Consider the following 21,544-nt stretch of genomic DNA (forward strand, 5'->3'; position numbering starts at 1 on the left):
GTTAATATTGCTCTTGCTTGGATAGATTTGGCACTCCTCAATGTTTTCTTGTTACAGGCATTTCCTTAAGTAGAAACTTTTTCTTCAGAGTAATTTTGGGCTGATTATTGCTTATAGATGCAATTAGTGTAATTGCAGCTGATTATACAGATTTCTTTCATCATGTAATTAGAACATGGTGGGATGAAATACAGTGTGGTGGAACTTCCCGAGCTCAGTACTCAGTGCACAAGGTGGTGGTTGTCTCTCAGGCTGTGGACTGGAGATTTTAGTTCAGTATCCTGGCTACTTTCAAAATATACTTAAAGCATGCTGTTAAATGCTCTTCAAATTGGTTACTTGGCCTTCATGGTGTGAAGGAGGGTTCACTTTTTCACATGAGGAGCACAGAATCAGCCAGGTTGGAAAAGACCTTGAAGACCCTCAAGTTCAGTCATTCTCCCAGCACTGCTCTCTCACATCTGCATCCACACCTGACACCCAGGGATGTGAAAGCATCAGTCCTGCACTGGACCCAATCCTCAGATCCTGTCTTCATCTGGAGTCTTTCCTTGTGGAAAGAGAGGGAGAGCAGGACAAACACGGTGTGATGGCACCTTGGGGTCTCCTTGTTCAGCTCAGGGGCTGCACTAGCTCTGAAATCCCATTTGAAAACACTGAGCCTTGGCAAGGACTAAGGAGGAGGAGGTAGAACTGGTGCATTTTGCAGACCGTGGTCTGGAGATGTTTGTTATTCAGGAAATCTGGCAGGAGCTGGGGCCTGAACCTGCTTTTCAGATTTCTCCCGCAGTGCTTGAATTACAAACCCCGCTGTTCTTTGTCATTCCTGGTTGCTTTCAGAGCTGTGCTAGGAGCTTCAGAGAAATAATCCAAGCGTCTGGCTTTTAGGATCTCATTTTCAGCTGGGGCACAACAGCCAGGCTCACTGCCAGCAGCTGTGGAGAGAAGAAAGCGAAGGACCAGGATGATTACAGCAGGATCGAGTGATTCCTCAGCAAGACACAACTGTCTGTGCTCTGAAACAAGAGCCTGGTGAGCCACAGGATAAAGCGAGCGCATGGTGTGTATGCAGAAAGCACAAGCAGTATATTCTTATTTATTACTTGTGTTGTGTTGATGTCTCCTGTTTCCAGTCAGGAATCAGTACGAGCAGTGAGTACCCTCTTCCCAGCCAGAGCACAGCCCAAATGGCTGGGCTGGTGTACATCTGTCTTGATTATCTCTGCGAGGGCTGCGGGGATTTACTTTCTTTCTGGCTTCACAGAGCTGCCACTTGTTGTTCTTTGCTGCTTGGTTTGGGCTGTCTTTTGGCCAATGGATGGCTGAAGGTGGTTTTCCCAGATGCCAAGAAGCTCTTGTGCTTCTCCGAGGCAGCAGCATTGTGAGTGGAGGTTGGCTGGAGGCAATCTCATCTTCAGGTGCCCTGCTTAGTGTGCCCTGAGGTAGCAGAGCTGAAATGAAGGTCAGCATGCTCTGAATTGAGTTGCTGCAGAAAAACCGACCCCTCTGGCTGCTCTCTCACTGCAGCAGTGACAGCCAGTAAGTGGCTGGCTCCTTAGATCTGAAGAGCCATGTGTTGGAAAACACTTTGTGCTGCGGGGCTCGGGGCGGCTCAGATGTTCCTCCAGTGCTTGGCTGTGGGAATAAGTCCACCTTAAGCTTCTCCAGACAAAGGTGTTGGAAGAAGCTGGCCGGACTTCAGGCAAGTGCCTCCTCATGTATAAGAAGTTGATGGCATCAGGGTGGGAGGTGGAATTATCTCCCTCATGTCAGGGTAGTGCACTAATGCTGAGTGCATGGACGAGCCCTGCAGATCCCACAGCGGAGGAGGGAGCACAGGAGAGACTCTGGGATGGAAATAGTCCCAGGCTGTGCTGTTTGGTGTGGGGAGACAGCTCAGGCTCTGGAAGGGACTTGCTGACCTAACATTTCTGAAATGTCATTCGAGGAGCTGTTCAGCACTTGGCAGCTCAGCCCAGGACTTGCTGCTTCTCTCCTTAAAGGGAGTTTCTAGCACTGGTTGACAGCAGTCAGAGCAGATTCTTCATCGTGGCTGTGTGCTGTGGGGCAGCATCTGAAGGAAACACAGCAACAAGCTCTGGATGATACAAGATAGAGCTGGATGTGCAGGTCAGCTCTCCCCCAGAGCTGGACTGAGTTCCTGGTGGGGGTCTGACCTGACCTGAAGGATGCTGGTGATGGAGATGGAGATGACTTTCCCTCTGCAAGGAGCCTGTCCTGGTGCATGGCTAGCTACAGCAGTTAGATGACCTGGCTGGATTCCTGCCTTTGCTACAGTACACTAAAGCGGCAGACTGAAGCCTTCTGTGATCTTTGGTACTTCTCTTTGTGAGAGTGCCTGTGGGTCTTGTGTGGTCAAGGGGAGTCTAGTGGATGTGGCCTTCATCCTAGGTTTGTGTGACATCTCTGCTGTTCCACATGCTGGCATGGCGGATGCCATCCACAGGCATTTAAGAAGTCTCCAGCTCTGAACAGCAGCAAAATTGCTGCCTGAACACTGTCGATGCAAATGCTCACTGTAGTCTTCACTCACTGTGACTTATTTTACTGCAGAGACACTTGGTGCCTCAACAGAGGGCCCATGTATTCTCAGAACCAGAAAGGGAAGCAGGACAAAGTGGGCTGAGGGCAGCATCGTTCCTTTTAACCTGGGAGCTGTGACAGACCAAGCAGTAAAGTCACTTGTCTGGATGGTCTGTAGCAAAATCAGGAACTGAAGCTGGATCTACTGAGGCCCAGGGCCTTTGAACCTCCCCATCCTTTCTCATAGCAACATTTCTAGTTAGCCAAATGGATGGACCAAGCAATGAATGAGATTTATGGTATTTTATTGTTCAGACAATGCTTTGAAATACTTTCTTGAGCAGCACAATTACTTGCATGTGCTCAACTCCCACTCCCACATACAACACAGACAGATCTTCTCCACAATCCTGTTCCTTTCAAAAGGTTTTCTTGTTCCATGTGCCTGGCTGGGAAACATGTGCAGCCATTTGATAACTGTATTGTGAAAAACAGTGTGGAAGTTTTAGTCTGCCTGCAGCAGAGGAACAGCTGCAGGGGAAAATGGCAAATAAGATACATGTAAGTCAATTAATTTTGCTCATATAAGCTTGTTTTCAGCTTTGGTTCGTGTCTGCATCATAATCCTCTGAGCTACAGCAGATGTTTAGTGTTGGGGGGAATCAGGCTGGTGACCATGTGGAGAGCATCGGGCCCAAAGCTGCACAGGAGCTGGTGGAAGGTGATGATGGTGTCTCCATTCCAATGGGGTTTCCCATCACAGCACAGTCAGTGTGTGACAGCATCATTAACTGCAAATCCACCATTGTTTTTTGCCTTGCAGAAGTAAATAATTGCCTTTTGTCCAGAGTTTTATGCACAGTAAGGCTGGTCTGTGTGTAACTGATCTCTTTATTCAGGAGCTATTGCTTTCCAACACACTTCTGGAGGATTTGTCAGTGCAAAGGAATGCTTCAGAATAGCAGAACCTGAAGCAAAGAGCTAGCTGGGCTAGCTCTCCAGATGAACAGTTATGTGCTTTTAAGTCTATTTTAGCATACTTTTAGCAGCTTTGTATTATTTGTTGTGATGCTGTTTGGGTCTGTTTTGATCAGATGAACTGATTTATGGGGGTTTACCTTAAGTTTAAGTTGTCATTTAGCTGGAGTTCTGTTTTGCAGCCTGAGCTGTAGGTTAGAGCTGTACAAGTGTGCTGCTGCTTCTGAGGGGCTGACACCCTGGGGTGCCTCATTTGGGCAGTGAAGAGCTGCACTAGCAGGAGCGTTGCTGTTTGCCAGGACCTGGCCACTGTTCCCAGTGCTTCTGGCTTTTATTCCTACTGCCTCAGCAGTGCGAGATGCCCAAGTGCTCAGTCCAGGTGGGTGATTTGTGGGCTTTCATAGCCAGCCCTGCAGCAATGTGGGAGATGCTTCCCTCCCCTTGCTCCTGCATGCAGGAGGGAGAAGGTGGAGGAACTGCACACTTCAATTGCAGGTTGATTTTCTGCTTGATGCTGCCTAGGAGCGAGGTGCACTGGGACTGTCCAGAAGCTAAAGCTGCAGCAAGGAAAGGCCTGGAGCTTGTTTCTCTGTAGCCAGAAGAGCAAAGGCAGTCTTTTAGCACAGGGTGGAATCAAAGGTTTCCTCCCATCCCTTGTGCAATCTGCATTAAGTGGTGAAATGTGCCAACCTTCACCCAGAGCCAAGCATGAAGGCATCCCATGAGGATTCCTCATGGGTATCTGGCTGGGGAATGTGCTGCTCCACAGGCTCTGGAGCGCAAGGAAAGCCTCCTCAGAGACAGCAGCGTGGCCACAGTCTTGGAGTTGCCCTGACCTGATGGTCCTCGGTCAGCTCAGAAGCTTTCCAAGCGCAAACCTCACACGAGCATTTTGCAGACAGCAAGTCCTCTGCGGGCTTCCTGCAAAGCCATTTGCAAGGACAGGATCATCGCTGAGCCAGCTCAGGGCTACAGCTGGGTTTCTGGCTTGAAGGCTGGTTTGGGGGCCTGGGAGAGCAAAGAGGTCCTGCCTGTGGGTTTGTGGGACCACATGCAGTATGTGCTGGACCAAACCCTGCATCCCGTCCCTTGCTGCCACACCCCAGCGCCCGCATACTGGCTCTGAAAGGGATTTGTGCTTCAGGACTGAAGAGTTTAAATATAGTTTTAATAGAAGCTTTTAAAGCAAATCTCAACTTTTCATTACTGGTTTGAGTGAGTGACGCTTCTGTCAGCTTGTTTCGAACAGGCCTGCAGAAAAGGCAGAAGGGGGCAAGATTATACCTGGACGGAGAAGGATGGGAAGGAGTGAAGAGCAGGCTGAGGGGAGGAATGTGTTAGATCTGGATGTTTCCTGTCTGTGACACTGAGTGCCCAGCATGTGTCCCCTGTAACTGGTGCACGACCCAAGGTGAAGCCTCCAGAGCTTTCTCTAGTTTCCTTATTGATATAAAAGATTGCTTGAGCTTGGCTGCTTCACTTCTGCAGGGATTTGGGAGGTCTCTCCTTGCAGCAGAGTGCAGCTGTGGTGTGTTTAACTGAGCATCACTGGGCAGCTTCCATCCTGGCTCAACCTTTGCTCTGAGCTCCTCCTGTGTCCCCAGGCTGATGCTGGATGAGGCTTTATGAACTTGCTCAGCTTCTCCTTCCTCATGTAAATTAAATGTAGCCAGTGTGAAAACAGGACGATGCAAGTGCCACCTGGTGCACAACCTGCTTTGCGTGTGGAGGACCAAAGGTTGCACTATTTCAGTGTTAAGCCTACACTGAAAAGCACTGGATGCAGTGCAGACTGCTGGACTAACACTAAGTTCTCCTCCACTATCCCCAGGGGATGCATCCTACAGCACTGCATCTTCAGAGGTGATTAAGGGATGAGAGCCGTGTGCTGCAGAGCATCATTTCCTGCTCTGGACTGTGCTGGGAAGACTGAAATCTGTTTTGAATAGAGTCTGAAATCAGCATCCAGGAAAATGAGGTTTTATTCGGCAGTTTTAGCTTTGTATTGTGTTTCTGTGCTCTGTAGGACTTTTCCAAAGGAAACGCTGATTCCCACATGCTGGTAACCATTAAGTATTGTTGATCTGCAACTCAATATAGCTTTTATACATGGTAGGCAGCAAGGTTAACGTGTGTTTGCACACTGTGGGGGGCCCTAGTACCAGACTTACATTTAAATTCTGCCTTTGCTGTTGGCTCCATTGCAAGTAACAGCGTGGAAGTCACCAGCCATGGCTTGGCTTCCAGGGCAGTCTGGGACACTCTTTAGAGCCCTACACAGAGAGACTACTGGCAGCAGGGCAGCAGAGAGACTACTGTGGAGCCCTAAAGGGCTGTAGAGTTGTGTGTTGGGTTTGGATACATACCAGAAGCTCTTGTACCCTATAAATAGGAATTTGAGAAGTCCAAAGTCTGACCCCTTCTCCTCAGCTTATTCACTTCTCCCTTTATTGTAGCTCTGGTTGACGGTTGGTCTGGCTACAGAAGAAGTTCACTTTAGCTGCGTCACTTGTTGCACATCAAATAAAATCTCCTGTTTATGACTTTCATAAACCTTAGCCTGATGCTTAGGTTTGCCTTTCCTTCTGAGTGTTTGCAACTTGTTTACAACCTGCCAGTGTTTTGCCTTCTGTTTCTTTTACATTGGAAGAAGCCAGAGATGAATGTCTTAGTTGTGTTTGTGTTGAGTGAATACAATTATTCACTCTGTTTGTATTTATTCCTTTTAGGTATTTCATGGAGAGGTTCCTTCAGGCCAGATGCTGTCTGTGAGCATCACAGCTTTCTGCAGTGCCATCTGAGACCACAAAGCTGGACACAGCCATGGGGGATTCTTCAGCAAACGCCATGGATGGAGGTATAGACATGTGCTGCAAAGACACACAGACTGAACTGGCGGAGCAGGTAGCAGCTATAGATGTGGCTGTTGGTCCAGACAGAAGTGACCAAAATGGTGAAGGCAACACTGAAGAGAATGACACAGTCTTTTCTGATAACCTAAAAGACAGCCAAAGAAATGGAGTCAACAGTGACATGAGAATGAATGAATTTCTGCCTTCCCCACAGTCAGAAGATGCTCACTGGAGGAGTGTTCCCAAGAGACCTCTCACTAGACCTGTATTATCAAGTAGGAAGTTATCTCTTCAGGAAAGATCATCAGGAAGTTATTTGGCTTCTAGCAACACACCAGGTTATGGTCCTTATGCCACAGGGCCATCGCCACGTGTAATGAGGAGACCAACGATAGAGTCCAATCGGGTCTCCATATCAGATTCTGAGGTAGGCACATTCTCTCCTATACTTGTGGTGTCAAGGTAAGGCAAGTCTGTCTTAACTGGTAATGGTGTCTTCAGTCTTTTGGAGGAGTAGATCTGAAAGCAGTGTTTCTTCTAGGGGGAAAAAAATCCCTGCAGCCAGGGAGTGCGTTAGCTTAGAATGGCCTTTGCATCCATCCTCCAGACCTGTGCTGGTCCTACAGCCCTCACCTGCCTGGGATAGTTCTGTCGAGGGGCCAGGACCCTTGTAGTGGCAGCAGTGGCACACAGAAAGCCTCTTACGCTGTTCAGAGAAAGGGCTGCAGCCAAATTGCTTTGCTTTCGTGTCCCTTCTGTATGTGCCCTTCGGGAGTTTATCAGTCACAGCAGCTTTGCTGGTGGTATTTTATGGATTTAAGCTTCTGGAGATTATGTATCTCCTACTGTGTTTTGCCATTATTGAAGGCATGATTGGATTTTATAAAGAGCTTAAATGCACTGATTCTTCCTACTCCTGTCAGGATTTCCCTTTGTCTTTAAAGCTGCTGTAACAGCAGTGGTAACCAAGGGCCGGGACCCTCCTCTCCTTCAGGGGAGACTCTCAGGGTGGCTGTGGCTGTTCCTGCTCTCCATCTTGTGGCAGCTCCTTGCTGCCAGACCTGGGCTCAGACTTGTCCCTGAAGTGTAACACGCTGTTAGTGGTCAAGTGTCTTGTTGGAAGCATCTACTGGTTGTAATTCCCTGTGCTGTGTGTCATGGAGAGGATGGGGAGCAGAGGGAGGGGGCTGTTTAGACCATGCTGCTCAGTGTGCTGCTGGAGCCGCTGAGCCTGCAGCAATGCCCGTGAGGAAGGGGCAGCGCTTCCTTTGACAGCCAGGTGTGATGGACGTGCTGTAAAATGGGTGCTTCTTGAAGCCACAGTGTTTTGTAAAGTGCTACTCTCTGGGGAAAGTTTGTAAGTAGGGAATGGGCTGTCTGGAGTACTGGGGAGGGAGCATCATCTCAGCAGCACTGGCAGTTGGTTTGGGGAAAAAAACATGGATTTACGCCTGAATTCTCCCATGTCCAGGCTGTGCCTTTTCCCGAGGCTTTTATCTGCTCTTTGTGGAGGAAACCCAAGTTTTCCATGCCTTGATGTTTTTCTCCAGACTGAATTTGATTCCCAGTCATGTTTGTCTTGTGTTTCTGCTCTTGGGGAATAGGGCAGGGCAGAGGAAGGGGAGGGGGATCTCTGTGGGTGCCACAGCTCTGCAGTCCCACTTGGAGCTGCCATAAAAGAGAGGAACAAGTGGTTGGCATGGACCTGCTGGCCTTACCCTGCAGGGAGGGCTGCATCTCCTGCTCTGTGCTGCAGAAGACTCTGGTTCATCTTGTGACCGTGGGCCTTCTTGTGGTGAGGGACAGGCCCTTTTCATGGGTATTTTCAATCCTTTTCTTCTAGAACTGAAAGTACAGCAATGCTCATCCGTGAATTCACCTCTGCTGCTGTGTCCAGGCACTGGAGTGGGACAAACGCAGCAGCCAGGGGCTCAAGAGCTGCTACACTCTGACTCTTCCTCACCCGGCTGGTGGAAGATGTTACTGAACGTGGCTGTGCTGGTGCCACTGTGCCAATGTGTTACTGTGGTGCTCCCAGCTGAGATGCCTAAAGCCCACTGTGGTCATAAGGACCCAAACCTCTGAAGTTTAGACTTCTGCCAAGTGACCTAGAGCTCAACATCAGTGTGGTTTATTGTTTCCCTCCTGGAAAGTGGGTATTTGCCCTTTGCACATCTGAGAGGGTGGGTGCTGAGCACAAGCAAACTGGTCATTGTCCTCTGGACAGTTTTGCACGTCACATTAGCTGTGAGACGGGCTGTGACACCCCCCCAGGATAAGAGGATATCCACAGAAGGTGCACTGCAGAGATTTCAGCTGCTCTGACAGCAGCCATATGCTTTAATAAGGGAGACAGGGAGGAAAGGAGCCAGTTTTGGAAGCGGACGTGACTTGTGTGCCAGCTCTCCCATCCTGCAGTACTTTGTGCCAGCAGTGTGGCTTGTCTCAAATCTGTTTCAAAGGAAGTGCGGTCGAGTGTGACTAGCACATTCCCATCTGCAAGCAAAGCCAAAATACCCTGTCCTCTTCCATAGCATCTGCATCCTGGGGAGCAATAGTTATTGCCTACTGTGTAGGAAATGCTTAGTTTAAAGTGCAGATGTGGAGCCTTCCACTTCCCTGCTCCTGCAGCAATTCTTTACACTGTACTGTGTTTTTAATGGTCACTCTGATATAACTATGAAGAGCCCTGCTCCAGTGCAGCTCAAGTGCTTAACAAAGCCCTGCTCCTTGGAAACCGTCATTCGTATTAATGGAGAATCACTGTGGTAGGAGGGGAAAGGGAGCCCAGGTGAGAGCTGTGCAGGTTTGGAAGTGGGTGCTTGCCCTTGCAGCAGTGCTCTCAGGAGCTGTGCTTCATCTTCCCAGCTTATAGGGGCGGTATCTGTATCCTGTAAGGAATAACAAGAGGACTAGGAAGATGCATACTTGTGTATAGGAGAACGTTTGAAACTGACCACTGAATGGTGAGAATTAAGTGTTAGGTGTGTGACAGCAAGGTGAGCGTGCAGCCTGCGCACAGCCCAGCTCCAGCATCCCATGGATGACCTACCTAAGTAGATATGTTGCACGGTCTTTATCTTCATGGCTGTGAGAGGCGCTGACAGTCCAAATCTGAGCTATGCAGCAGGGAACACAGAGAAATGGAGAGCAGATCTTCTGTTGTGATGTGCATTTGCTCAGTGCATTTGCTCAGGACATTTGCTCTAAGCAATTAGCAAAGCTGTGCGTGTGGGCAGGAAAGACTGCCAAGCCAGGAGGTACAGGCTGGGCTTCTAGGAGTTATGGGGGACTCCATGTTGAGGCTTTTGGCCCTCAACTGTGGTTATACAATAAACCTGTGATGAGAAGTACAGTCCCGGTGTGAGCAGCAGCTGCTGCTGTGTTTTCTGTTGATGTTTTTGATGCGCAGGCCCTCAGTGAGCAGGGAGGTTGGCGGGTCACTGACAAGATCCAGCTCACTGGTCATGGCATTGCCCCTGGTTTCCCTGCAAATGACTCTGACACATCTTGTAGGCAAGCTGCACATTTGTACTCAAGTCCATGGCTCTCAGCTGCTCCTTCCTCCTTGCACTGAGTATCCAGCACCATCAGTCAGTGCCTTTCGGGTGGCAGTTCATCCATTGCTGCCCGAGTGAGTCACAGTGTGCAAGAATGAAAATGAAATTGGTGAGCGTTTGGGCTTTATCAGTGGCACATGTGCAGGCACTGTCTATCAGGAGCAGAGATGGATGGCACAGTGCATATCAACGTTTCCTGTGTTGTGTTGATAGCCATCTAGGCTGGCATCTGCTTTTTCTCTCCAGTCATAGCAGGAGTGTCAGCTTGCTGTCAGCAGCCCTGTGTCCTCGACTAATCTGGAGGAATAATGGAGAGATGTGCTATGAGGATACAGCAGAGGTGAATTTTCTGTTGTTCTCTGCTAAATTACAGAAGCACCATGTGTCAGTTAGAGGGACTCTGCTCTGCTTTTTAATGCTGCTTTGATATTTGTTCACAGACTGGGAGGAAAGCTTACATTCAGGGGTGAGAGGACCCAAGAGCTGAAGCTGAGGCTGTGATGCTGCAAGAGGATTCACCCAGTGGTGAGCGGGCAGTGAACTGGGATGTCCTGTCCCTGCCTTCTGAGTGAGGCTGCTTGGCTTTGTCATTTAGGAAGATGACGGCTCCTGGGCTGGCAGGGCTGCAGCAGAGCCAGGGCTTGTTGTCTTGCATAGAGGCAGTTCCCAATGCCCTGGGACAGAGTTGGCAGCGCTGGTGTCTCGCAGCTGCTGCTGCCAAGTCTGGATCTGTGGTATTAACTCTGCAAGAGAAGTAACCTGTTCTGCTCTCCTCACAGCACTGCTGTGCGTTTAACCTGATCTGCCCTATCTCTGTCAAAACTGATCTGTAGTTTAAAAAGTCTCCTGCTCATTCCCTCCTTTCTTGGATTATTCATGGACTATGCACTTGGAAGGTCCTTTCAGTGCTGCCTTCTCTGGATGGAGTGCTCATGAGCCTTTGCTGCCCATCAGTGTTTTGCTCTAACAAGGGAATGGCTTTGTGTTTAGCTGTGGCACAGAAGTGATTAAACTAATGCTATTAAGGGTACATAGCTGCAGAGCTGAGGCACAGGTCCCAATATTTGGGTTGCTGGCCCACATTGCCTCTGTTGATGTGACATGCTCAGCTCCTGCGCGGTGGTGGCAGCGTGGCAAGAGGAGAGGATTTTCCTGGGGCTGCTAAAAGAGCTGCTGCTTTGCTGCACAGATGATGCTCCAGTGCTTGTAGGTTCCAGGGCAAGGCTCTTGGGACCATGTTTGTACAGACTGATGGGCACCTTGTCACCATGTTTGACAGAGCTTGTCCCCCGTAAAATGGCAGGGCTTGTGTCTGTGACAGGGTAGAGGTGCTGCTTGTTGGAAAGTGGCATTTGACAGTGCAATGCTGTGGGGGTTTTTATTCTGCCATTCCAAACCAACCTTTATAGGTAGCCAAGAAGTTTATTGGAGGGTGGATAGAAGAAGAATAAAAGATGGCTTCTTTCAGGCTTTCTCCCCATACCTGCCAGCACTCTTAAGTGCTTTATACTTTCTCTTCTCCAGTCTCTTCTGGCTGCATTGTCTTCTCTTTCACACATTCCCTTTCTCTCCCAGCATCCACCCACTCCCTGGCATCCCTGTTTTTCCAGCCCTGGCGCCTGCATGGTCTCTCCACCCTCTGGGATCAGCAGGAGGTCATTCCAGCTCCCAGCCATCAGCTGGGGCCCTCTGTGCTTGAAGAGAAGTGGGGAAGATGAGTCAGGCCAGTGCATTCTCCCTCCTTGATGCAGCTGCTGCTGGCCCAACTGTGCAGGGAGGAGGATGAGCTGACAAAGGGAATTTTCCAAAGCTTGAGGTCCATGGCTTATCCCAGTGACATGGAAAACAGATCGCTTTGTCCTTTCTTTCCTTGGCTTCCTACATCTTTATCATAGGTCTCCTGCTTGTTTGGCCAACTGGTTTGAAGCAACTGGTGTCCAAGAGCTGTGAGAGGCAGTGCTTCAGCGCTGGGCTGATCCAGGTCTTGTGCTCCTCCAGTCTCTGGGAGCTGCCTGGTTTTGTTTGGAGTGTACAAAGGTGAACCCAGGTGGGACCAGAGCAGTGGTGGGGACCAAGCTCCTACACAGCGTGGGCTGGAGAGCTTCCCCTTCCGTGAGTCTCCCAGACTCATCTCTTCTGTGATGCTCCAACTGCAGCTCTTTTGAAAAGATCACAGGGACTTGGAAAACACTTCTTCAAAGACGAGTCCCTCCCCAGGCATTGCTAATTTCTTTTCCTTGTATTAATTAACCTTTATTTTAAACTACATTGCCAACTTGTAGAAGAGCAAGGTTTGAGAGAAGGAGAAAGCCCAAAGCTGCAGCTGCAGAGGGGCTGGAAAGGAGCTGCCTTCATCCCCCAGGTCCCAGCTCCCTTTCATTCTTCTGACCGCTCTGCCAATGAGAGAATACATCCAGCTTTGGGGTCTGGGGTGTGTGAGCCCAGCCAGCAGTGCTGAGCCCTTGTGCCAGTGCTCCTGCCAGCAGCCACTCGTGGTGCTGGGCTTCAGGCTCAGCACTTGGGTTTGGATGTTGTTTCTTTCTTTTACCTCCATGAGCTCTGGGCTTTCTGTGTGTCCTTCTCTGCCCCTGAATAACTTGTTGTGTTCGTTGCTGCCCCTGTATTACCCCTTGTCTGGCTTTTAATTTTGTCTCTCTTTAGAACTCCTTTCACTTCCCCTTCCAGACAGGATGAGTTTAAACTGGTGTTAGTTCCCAATTTTCTTTCCCCTGCTCCTCTTTAAAGTGTATCTCTGAAAGGCTGGAACTGCGTTCTTTTCAGATTCCTGGGTTTGCCTTCTTTTAGGGCACCCATTACATAAGTATGTGGGCAGTCTGCTTAGTTTGGAAACAAGCTCTGGCTCTTCCTCCTCAGCCCTGCATTCACCCCTGGACAGCAAAGCTCAATTCTCAATTTCTCAGGGTTTCTGTCACCCAGTGGTAGTGGCAATGGATTTATGGAATTAGGCCTGGACTCTGGACTTCATAGAATCATGGAATGGTTTGGGTTGGAAAGGACCTTAAGATCATCCCATTCCGACCCCCCTGCCATGGGCAGGGACACCTCACACTAAACCATGGCACCCAAGGCTCTGTCCAACCTGGCCTTGAAGGGATCCCCCAGGGATGGGGCAGCCACAGCTTCCCTGAGCACCCTGTGCCAGCGCCTCACCAGTAAAGAACTTCTTCCTTATATCTAACCTGAACTTCCCCTGTTTCAGTTTGAGCTCATTCACTGTGCTTTGTGGTTTTTAATCAGTTTTTGTTTTCTGTGGCATTGATTCTCCCCTCCCTCTCTTGAGTAATACCTTGGAGGTGTGAACAAATGGGGCAGGTTGTTTTTAAGGTGGAACAATTCTTGCACACTTGGACAGACACAGCAGTCTGATTTGCTGACAGCTGTTCATTAAAGGATCTCACTCAGGTTCTTTCTCTGTTCTTATTTAGCAGCAGTTGCATATACATTGGGGTGATGAAATCAAGAGGATTGTACAATGTTATCTTTCAGAAACACGTGGCCCACAGATAAGTGTTTTACTCTGATAAAGGAGCAGTACAATTATCCCACTTCCTGCAGGAGAACCAAATAACATCATAACCACCCTGCCAGTCTGCAGCAACACATGGCAGCAGTCACTTGAGCTGTGAATTATGGGCTTTCTCCAAGGAAAAAAAGGTAGAAGGCACCTATAATCTGTTTTGGTTTTGCTGCGTTCAGCTCAAGTGCTGGAAGCGTGGGCAAAGCTCAAATGATGGCAAAAGGATGTCCTGGCTCACAGGCTCTATTTAGCAGCAGTGAAGAACTAGAGAGATGTTTCAGGTGATCAGTCTGGTGCAGGATGAGAGTGGTAATGAATGAGGCAGAATGAGGGGTGGTGGGAAGGTGATGGTCAGAGTCAAAGGGATTGGTGCCTTGGACACAGGGACAAGGAGTAGTCCCTCCTCAGTTGCACTAAATGCTTTGGAAGGGGATTTGCCCACTGGATGGACCGTATCCTGCACAAAGGGCTCTGCTCTTTCTGGAGGGCTACACAGTGTGTTGGCAAGAAGCAGCAGCAGACTTGGGGCTTTAGAGACGTCACCTTGGCTTGAAGCACAGTACTGAGTGCAGACCAAATTGTCCATAGCTACATGGAAAAGGCTGTATTTACTCATGAAAGTAATCCTGGCTTAGGGGAGGAGGCCTGGTAACAGGACCTGGTCATTGCTGGAGCAGGAGATACGGAGGTGGTTGAAGGCTTTCTCAGAGGGAGATGGCTTTTCCTGCCCGTCTCAGCCGTTCTGATGAGCATTTCCTCATCCCTGCAGTTTTGCACTGGCCATGTGTTTTGCATCTTTGCCTTTGCTGGGTCTTGTTCTCTCCTGTCTTGTTGCTCTTAGTTCTGATGTATTGGGTTTTGCCTTTGGAATGATATGTGCTTTGCTAGCAGCAGAGTTAATACACTTCTATGGGCTCATTACTCACAATTGGCTCCTCTTCCCTATCAGAGCAGTAGAAAAAGCTTTCCTTACTGAGAACAAGATCAAGATTGAAATAATTCCTTGTATTCCTGACAAGCCAGTGCTTGCAAGCTTAAAAAGTCATCACTTCACCATTCCTGTGTTCTCCTTCACTGTGATGATTGCTTGTGTTAGGAGTGTCTTCTGTTGGTGATGGTGGGGAAAGTAAAAGATATCATCTACCATGTCCATGTTGTATTGCATCCTGAGAGGCAGAGGATGGGAATTCTGCATGGGGCCAAGGCTGTAACACCCCTTCATCTTGCTGAAGGCGTCTGGCACAGCTTTGCTGTCCTGGCACTACTTCTGTAGATTGCAGGGCTATTTGGAGGTTTATGGGGAGGCTAATCTACCTGTCCGTGTATTTTATATCAGCTTTGTTCCTGGTGCAGAGGCTGGAAGTGAATTTCCAGCCTTCTTAGTGCTTGGCAGTCTCGGGGACAAATAGCGTGTTCCAAAATGCTGTGTGTGGGGAAGCGTGTCTCATCTAAAGCTGAGCGCACACCATCTCAGAGGGGCCCTTCTCTCACCCCACCGAGCTTGGGGCTCTCCCTGCCCCTGCAGTGCAGGTAAGTGCTGTGTGTGAAGTCCAGACAGCGGCAGAGATCCCCATAAGAGCGCTCTGACTCTTTGCCAGCAGCTCTGCACTGCAGCGAGGTGTGAGCTCTTCCCATGGTCCCCATTGTGGTGGCCAAGGCAAGCAGGTCCCTTGGGTGCTCCCCAGCAGCCAGGCAGTGCAGGCAGAGCTGGGCGCAGGCAGGGTGCTCTGCCCACGCTGCACTCATGGTCTGGAGCCCCCCAGGGCTCCTATGGCATCTGGGGGTTTCTGCTTGTAACTAATGAGGGTGGAGGTGTCAGCTCCCAGTGAAACAGAGCTGCGGAGCTTTGGCTGCTTTGTGGAAGTGCTTTCCTTTAGGTAGGACAATGCTAAGGAAGGGTGGATTTAATACCAGGGAAGTGCCTGGCTTTTCTCTTCCACCTTGCTTTCCAGTGGTCAATGCCTGGGGCCACCATCACTCTCTGTGATGCTCCTGGTCATTGAGTAACTCAGCACCCCACCATTACAGCCCTGTCACAGCTTGCAGCATCCACCACCTTCCCAACCCTTGGGGCTTCAGTGCTGGGTAGCTTGCATGCAAGGATCAGACCTGCTTAGGGGTCGTGTATTTTACCAAATCCCCTTTAAAGGAATCCTTTATTGTTTGTGTGGCACAGCAGAGGAGCTTGGATCCATGTGCTCTCCTCCAAGACCAGCCCATGGTCCAGGTGAAGGCTCCTCTGGGTGCAGGCACAGCCTTTGCGCGCAGCCCACAGAGGGTCCCTGTCTTTGCCAGGCTGATGCTGTGACCCTGGGGCTGGAGTTGAGTGCCTGGGAGCTGGGAGAGCTCCATGGAGCTGCGGGCAGGTGTCTTCCTGCTTGGTATTGAGCACAGTAAAATAAAGAATGTTTCTAGTGTAACGCATACCCATTTAAATGAGATTTAGTCTTTCAGTACTCAGCACTCTGCCTCTACTTGATATTGATTCAAACTCAGTCGTTTCCTTTTACCAACACTTTAATTATGTTCTTTGATCTGCAGGACTGTGTGCAGTTAAACCAGTACAAGCTGCAGAGTGAAATAGGCAAGGTAAGTTCCTGGAGCTTGTGTTTGTCACAAGCAACCTGCATGTACCCGCATGAGTATGAGTGAAAAGACCGTGCCAGGCCACAGCATCTTACTGGCCAAGGCCAAACCTTGTGTTTGGTTTGGGGGTGTTTTGTTTGATTTATGCCTTATTAGTTTGAGCAAGTTTTGTTCAAGGTCAAAGTGGAGCTACTTCCTCTGAAAGCTAAATTTACCTTCCTTCCCTGTGCAGGTTGCTCAGCTGGCTCCCTTCCAGGGGGTTTGCTTGCCAAATGTCACACTAACAGCCTGTGATGCATTAATACAACCCATCAAGGAAAGAAAACCAAAGATCAGGGCAGGTGTTTGGTCGCCACCAGGACGAGTTTAAGTTTTTAATGTCCTTCAATGAAACACTAGTTTAATTCTAGACCGCATTTAAAGGCTGCAGACTGATTCAAAAGAGATTCCTCCAAAGTTATTTAGAGGTCTGGGCTGGTGAGCAGCTCAGACACCTGCACGTTTGGATGTCTGCCACCATTGCAGATGGGGCCATGAGTGATGGTGCTGTCTGGAAGCTTACGTTTGCAGTCAGAAGGGACTGCACCCTGAGCTGAAGGGACCTTCACCAGGAGTTTCGCTAGCACAAACTCCTCTCCAAAGCAGAAGGCCCCAGGCCATGGGAGGAGGCACCTTACCATCTGTGCAGTAGGCTGTGCATTTGGCTGCTGGCATCAGCGGGTAAGGATGGAGATACCACTGCTGGTGGTACGGGAGATCGGTCGATGTTACTGAAACACACAGCTTATGGCTTTTGTTGTTGGCTTAAGTATGATTTAAGGAGAGCATGAGGCCTTCTCTGTGGTGGATTTGCCCTGCCTCCTCCTTCCCTTTGAGTCACGGTGAGCAGACAGGCACTCTGACGTTGGTTGAGAGGCTACTGGACCTGCTGTTCTTCTCGATCATCTAGATGGCTTGTTGGTCTCCTCTGAGAACAGGACCTTCATTCCAGCTCTTAGTGAGGTCAAGAGATATGTTTTGAAGGCTATAGTGTTAATCCTACTCATTTATTCAGTAGGTATCTGGAAAAGGGGAGATTTAGATTAGGAAGAAGTTCTTCCCTGTGAGGGTGCTGAGGCACTGGCCCAGGGTGCCCAGAGAAGCTGTGGCTGCCCCATCCCTGGCAGTGTTCAAGGCCAGGTTGGACACAGGGGCTTGGAGCAAGCTGCTCCAGTGGAAGGTCCCCATAGCAGGGGGTTGGAACTGGATGAGCTTTAAGGTTCCTTCCAACCCAGACCATTCCAGGTATCTGTCAGGGATGGTACCTCGCCATGATGTCATGTCTTGCTTGCATAAAATGTATAGTGTTGACATAGAACTGCAAAGAAATAGTGATTTCGATGGAGTCTGGCTCCAAGATGTCACTGGAGCTGTGGTTACAGCAGCAGTCCAGGTCTGCATCTGCCTGGTTAACATGCAGTTGGTGTAAAGCAGGCAGCCGGTCCTCACTGGAGTCCGTTTGCTCTCAAGAGATACAGAGGTTTTGTGCTGGCAGTGGTCTTATGCACAAGTACAGGAAAGGGAGTCATGTAGAATTTCCAAACTTGCACGAAACAAATCTGCTTGGCAATGATTCTCTCTGCTCCCCACCCACGTTTGAGGTAAGACAGACACATTGGCTTTGGCTCAGGGCAGGATGGGCCAACACTCACCTCCTCCAGACACTGTTAATCCTCAAATGCCCCATGGCTCCAACAGAGCTGCCAAAATACACAACGTTGCTGCGGGGTCGCATCACCTGCAGACTTTGCTCAGGGATAGGCATAGTCTGGGACCTTGAAGGTGGTTTTTTGGTCCCTTTCTACAGCCACGGTGTAGCAGCCTTGAGCAGCAAGGAGGCAAGGTGAAGCTGCTGAACTGACTGTGCAATGTGTGTTTATTTTTAGGGTTCCTACGGGGTTGTGAAACTGGCTTACAATGAGAACGATGACAAATACTACGTAAGTGTGTCTCTCCCCTGCTCCTCATCCTTCTTTGCCCCCCTGAGAGTTAGAATCCCCTCTGCCTTGCTCCTTTATCATCTGCATTTCTGATTTGGGTAGCGTGCAAGGGATTGAACCAGCTCCCACTGGGTATGGAGCTGCTGCTTGTGTGCAGTGCCAAATGGGAGGGAGATGGGGTGGGCTGCTTTATGCAAGAGGCAGGAATCTCGGAGGCAGGCTCCTGATTTGTCCTGACATTTTCTAGCTATGAAGCAGGTCACCTGAAATTAGAGGCATGTGGGTGGTGGTATTCAGCACCTGCTGTGCATTGGAAGATTGGCCTGGAACCAGCAGGCAAGATATGTAAGGAAATGGGGGTGTTTATAGGAAAGATGCTGAACAGCATGGCCCAGCTGGGCAGTGCCTGGCTCCCCTGCAGCTTACCCCCATGTGGGATTCCTCCCTGTACACCAAACAGGACCTTACTTGTCAGGTGGTGAGGTGTAGGGTGCCAGGCAGAAGGCAAACCTTGGCTTTTAAATCCTTTGCTGAGCTGAAGCCAGAGTTGAAGGGTTTCAGATTCAAAAAGGCTGCTCATGCTGGAGGCTCCTTCTCTGGTCCTCCCCTTTGAGAGGCAGGTGAATCCTGACTGTCCCAGCTGGGATTCCCCGTAAAATCCATCTGCAGATGTGCTCATGTCCCTGGGCTTGCCCTGTGGTGTGGTTTGATCAGGCTGAGGGCAGGAGCTGGGCAGCTGGTAAAAGCCAAACTGCCTTGTGTGTGTGGCTGTGCCTGAAGGCTTGTGGAGACAGCTTCCAGCAGCTTCTGGTGGATCCAGGGCAGGTACCTGCTGAGCAGAGCTGCGTGGTTGAGGGGCTGTTGAACCCAAACCCTGCTGCCCTCCAGGCAACCTGCCTGCCTGGCTCAGCTCCGTACTGTGCCTGGTGAGAGGGGTCCTGCTGCTGCCATGGAGTGGCCTCACATGGGTGAAAATGGGCCCATCAGAGCACCCAGCCAGACACTTGTGTGCTGCTTTCTCCCTGTCCCAGTGCACAGAGCTGCTGGGAGCAAGAATATGCTATGCAGATATAAAGTGTGCTCATTCCCTGCTACTCCCCAGCTAGCTTTTCATCCCTTACTCTTGGATTTACAAGTGACGTACCAGGTTGGAGGGCTTGGGTGGGACTTGTATGTCTGTTAGTGTTTGTTAGCCCTTCCAGCAGGCATGAGATTGCAGGAGAAATGTCTTGAAATGAAGGATGGAAGAGATGAGACAAAAATCTGGACAAGGTGCCCAAGCAAAGGAACCACAATTCTTTCCATCTCCTTTCTTTTCCAAGCTGACTCACCCACCCCGCCAGAGTTGCTGTTTCCAGTGGATCCCTTTCTCTGCTGCCCTGCGAGTCCTCCCTCCCATGCCCTGCAGTGGGACACTTCTGCTGATTGGCAGTGGTGGCTTCCCTGATCCATCTGTCCCACCAGCTTCGGCAGTGCCAGGTCCAGCAGCACCGAGTGGGAACACCTCCCATCACAGTTATTTCCAGCTGAAAATATTGCTTTGAAAGTTGTGATCTTTACTTTTGGTGCTGCCCTTTTGTTCTGGGAATCCTGCCGCTGTGCTGCGGGCAGGCTGGTTGTCACAACTTGGCAGGAAAGAGCTGGGTTTAGGTTAACATTGCCTGTTGTATTCTTGTCCATGTTTTGTAACACCATGGACATGGATTTAGCTGGTTGACTCAAAGTCAAAAGTGAAAACCTGTGTCCAGGTTAGCCTGGTGTGTGTTAGTTAATCCCCACTTAATCTGCATTTCTTTTTCTAATCCGAGCAAACACTTTAAAGCTACTGCAGCATCAGAGAAGCTCCCATGCCTGGGTGGGCACTGTTTCAGCCTCACTGCCTGAAGAGGGACAGGATGTGCAGATCCCAAACCTTCTTTGGTTCACCCTGATCCTCCTTTTGGGGGTGCTTGAGGCAGGGTCTGAACCAGGTCTCAGCTGGGATGCTGGGGCTGTGAACGTGATCCGGGGAGGTGTGTGGATGCTACAGCAGATGGAGAGGTGGGACCAGAGCGAGAGCTCATCTGCAGTGTCTGCCTGTGTTCCATTGCAGTGGATATGGGAAAGGAGAGGGCAGGTGGCTGCACTGCTGCTGAAGGGCTGTGATGCTGAAGTCTGTGTTTCATGCACTTCTTACCCTTCAGCTGGGGTAGCAGGAGCTTTCCCCCTTCCCTAGCCACAGTCACATGCAGACAGGCTGTCACCGCTAATCCTTCCAGGTGCCTGGGCGGATGTTCTCCCAGAGGGCAAGCCATGGTGGAGACGCCTCCGCTTTTCCAAGACATTGCGACAGCCCAGGAGCTGGCAGACAAAGCTTCAGAGAAATAGCAGCCAACTGCATAACTGGCTCTCCCAGTGCTGAGATGACTTCCATGTCCGTATCACTCCTGTCTGAGACTGCGCTGCAGCAATGCACCCCGACACCCCGGGGTGATATCTAATGCCTGTTAGTAGAACCAATTGCAACTCTGATAGCTGGGGAGGGCCTTTTCTGTGTGTTTTCGCCAAATTTAGCTCTGGAGGGTTGGTTTTGTCTCAGTGCTGAAGAGCAATAACATAATGGAGGAAATCAGCCCTTGGTCTTTACTGAGCAGTCCCTGATCGATTCACATTTGCAGTGTTTTAGCACAAGGCCAGAGTGGTGCTGCCTGCTTTATTTTCTTTAGCGTGTTGTGATAAAAAAACCTCAAAGAAAGCAGAAGATTTTTATTTTGAAGTGTAATTCAGAGTGTGCCTGCTGGTTCTTGCTGAGGCTGGGCCCTTTGCTAGCTCTCACGGAAAAGGCAGTTTATAGGTACCAGGAACTGGATCTAGCTCCTGTCAAAGCAAAAGGGAAGATTTCTGTTGCTTGAATGCATTTTGGAGCTGGCCTAGAATCACGAAAAACTCTAAAGGAAAAAGAAAAGCTGATCACATTTGGGAAAAGTGTAGATTGGGCTGTATTTACTTTGTGGGGTTTTTACCTTCCATTAAAGATCAGAGAGTGCTTCCAAGAGCTTTATCCTTCACCTCTGTGGAGGACTGCAGCGCTGCGGAGGGCTATGAAAGTGTGCTGACTTACATCAGTGGATGCAGGGAATGTCTTAGGCCAAGGAAATGGAACTTTCAACACCAAGTGTGTGAGCCAGTGCTGTCTCCTAGGAGGACATCCTGCTGGGATGCAGAGGGCGCTGCCACTGCACTCAGTTCCTGCTGCTGCTGCTGGGGCTTGTGAAGGTGTTACGGCAGCATTTGTGGGGCTCTGCCAAGGAACCCTTTGCAGCTGGAAAGGTTTCAGTGTCTCCGTTTGCAGGAGATGCTTTGACAGTGACCATGGGAAAAAAGAAAGGCCAAGCTCGGTGGAAAAGCAGCAAATAAAAAGCAAAGGCAAATGTGTCCAGACGGAGATCGAGTTTGGAGTCATTGTGCTGATGGAATTTGATTCTGTGATGCCTCGGGTCATGTCTCCTTCCTAGTTTCAATCTCTAA

The 21,544-nt window shown here is 49.8% G+C and overlaps 1 protein-coding gene across 1 annotated transcript in view; it reads left to right on the forward strand.

Moving 5' to 3' along the window:
- Nucleotides 1-6,345: 6,345 nt before the first annotated feature.
- Nucleotides 6,346-21,544, forward strand: part of CAMKK1 (calcium/calmodulin dependent protein kinase kinase 1) — a gene marked incomplete at its 5' end in the record, with an annotated part of 53,563 nt that continues 38,364 nt past the window's right edge. Inside the window, 3 exons of the mRNA XM_080630164.1 lie at nucleotides 6,346-6,801; nucleotides 16,014-16,061; nucleotides 17,984-18,037. Of these exons, the coding sequence (XP_080486290.1) occupies nucleotides 6,346-6,801; nucleotides 16,014-16,061; nucleotides 17,984-18,037 (558 nt within the window). The remainder of the gene's footprint in view (nucleotides 6,802-16,013; nucleotides 16,062-17,983; nucleotides 18,038-21,544) is intronic.

This window comes from Psittacula echo, assembly GCF_963264785.1.
Source record: "Psittacula echo genome assembly, chromosome: 15".
NCBI classification, from domain to species: Eukaryota; Metazoa; Chordata; class Aves; order Psittaciformes; family Psittacidae; genus Psittacula; species Psittacula echo.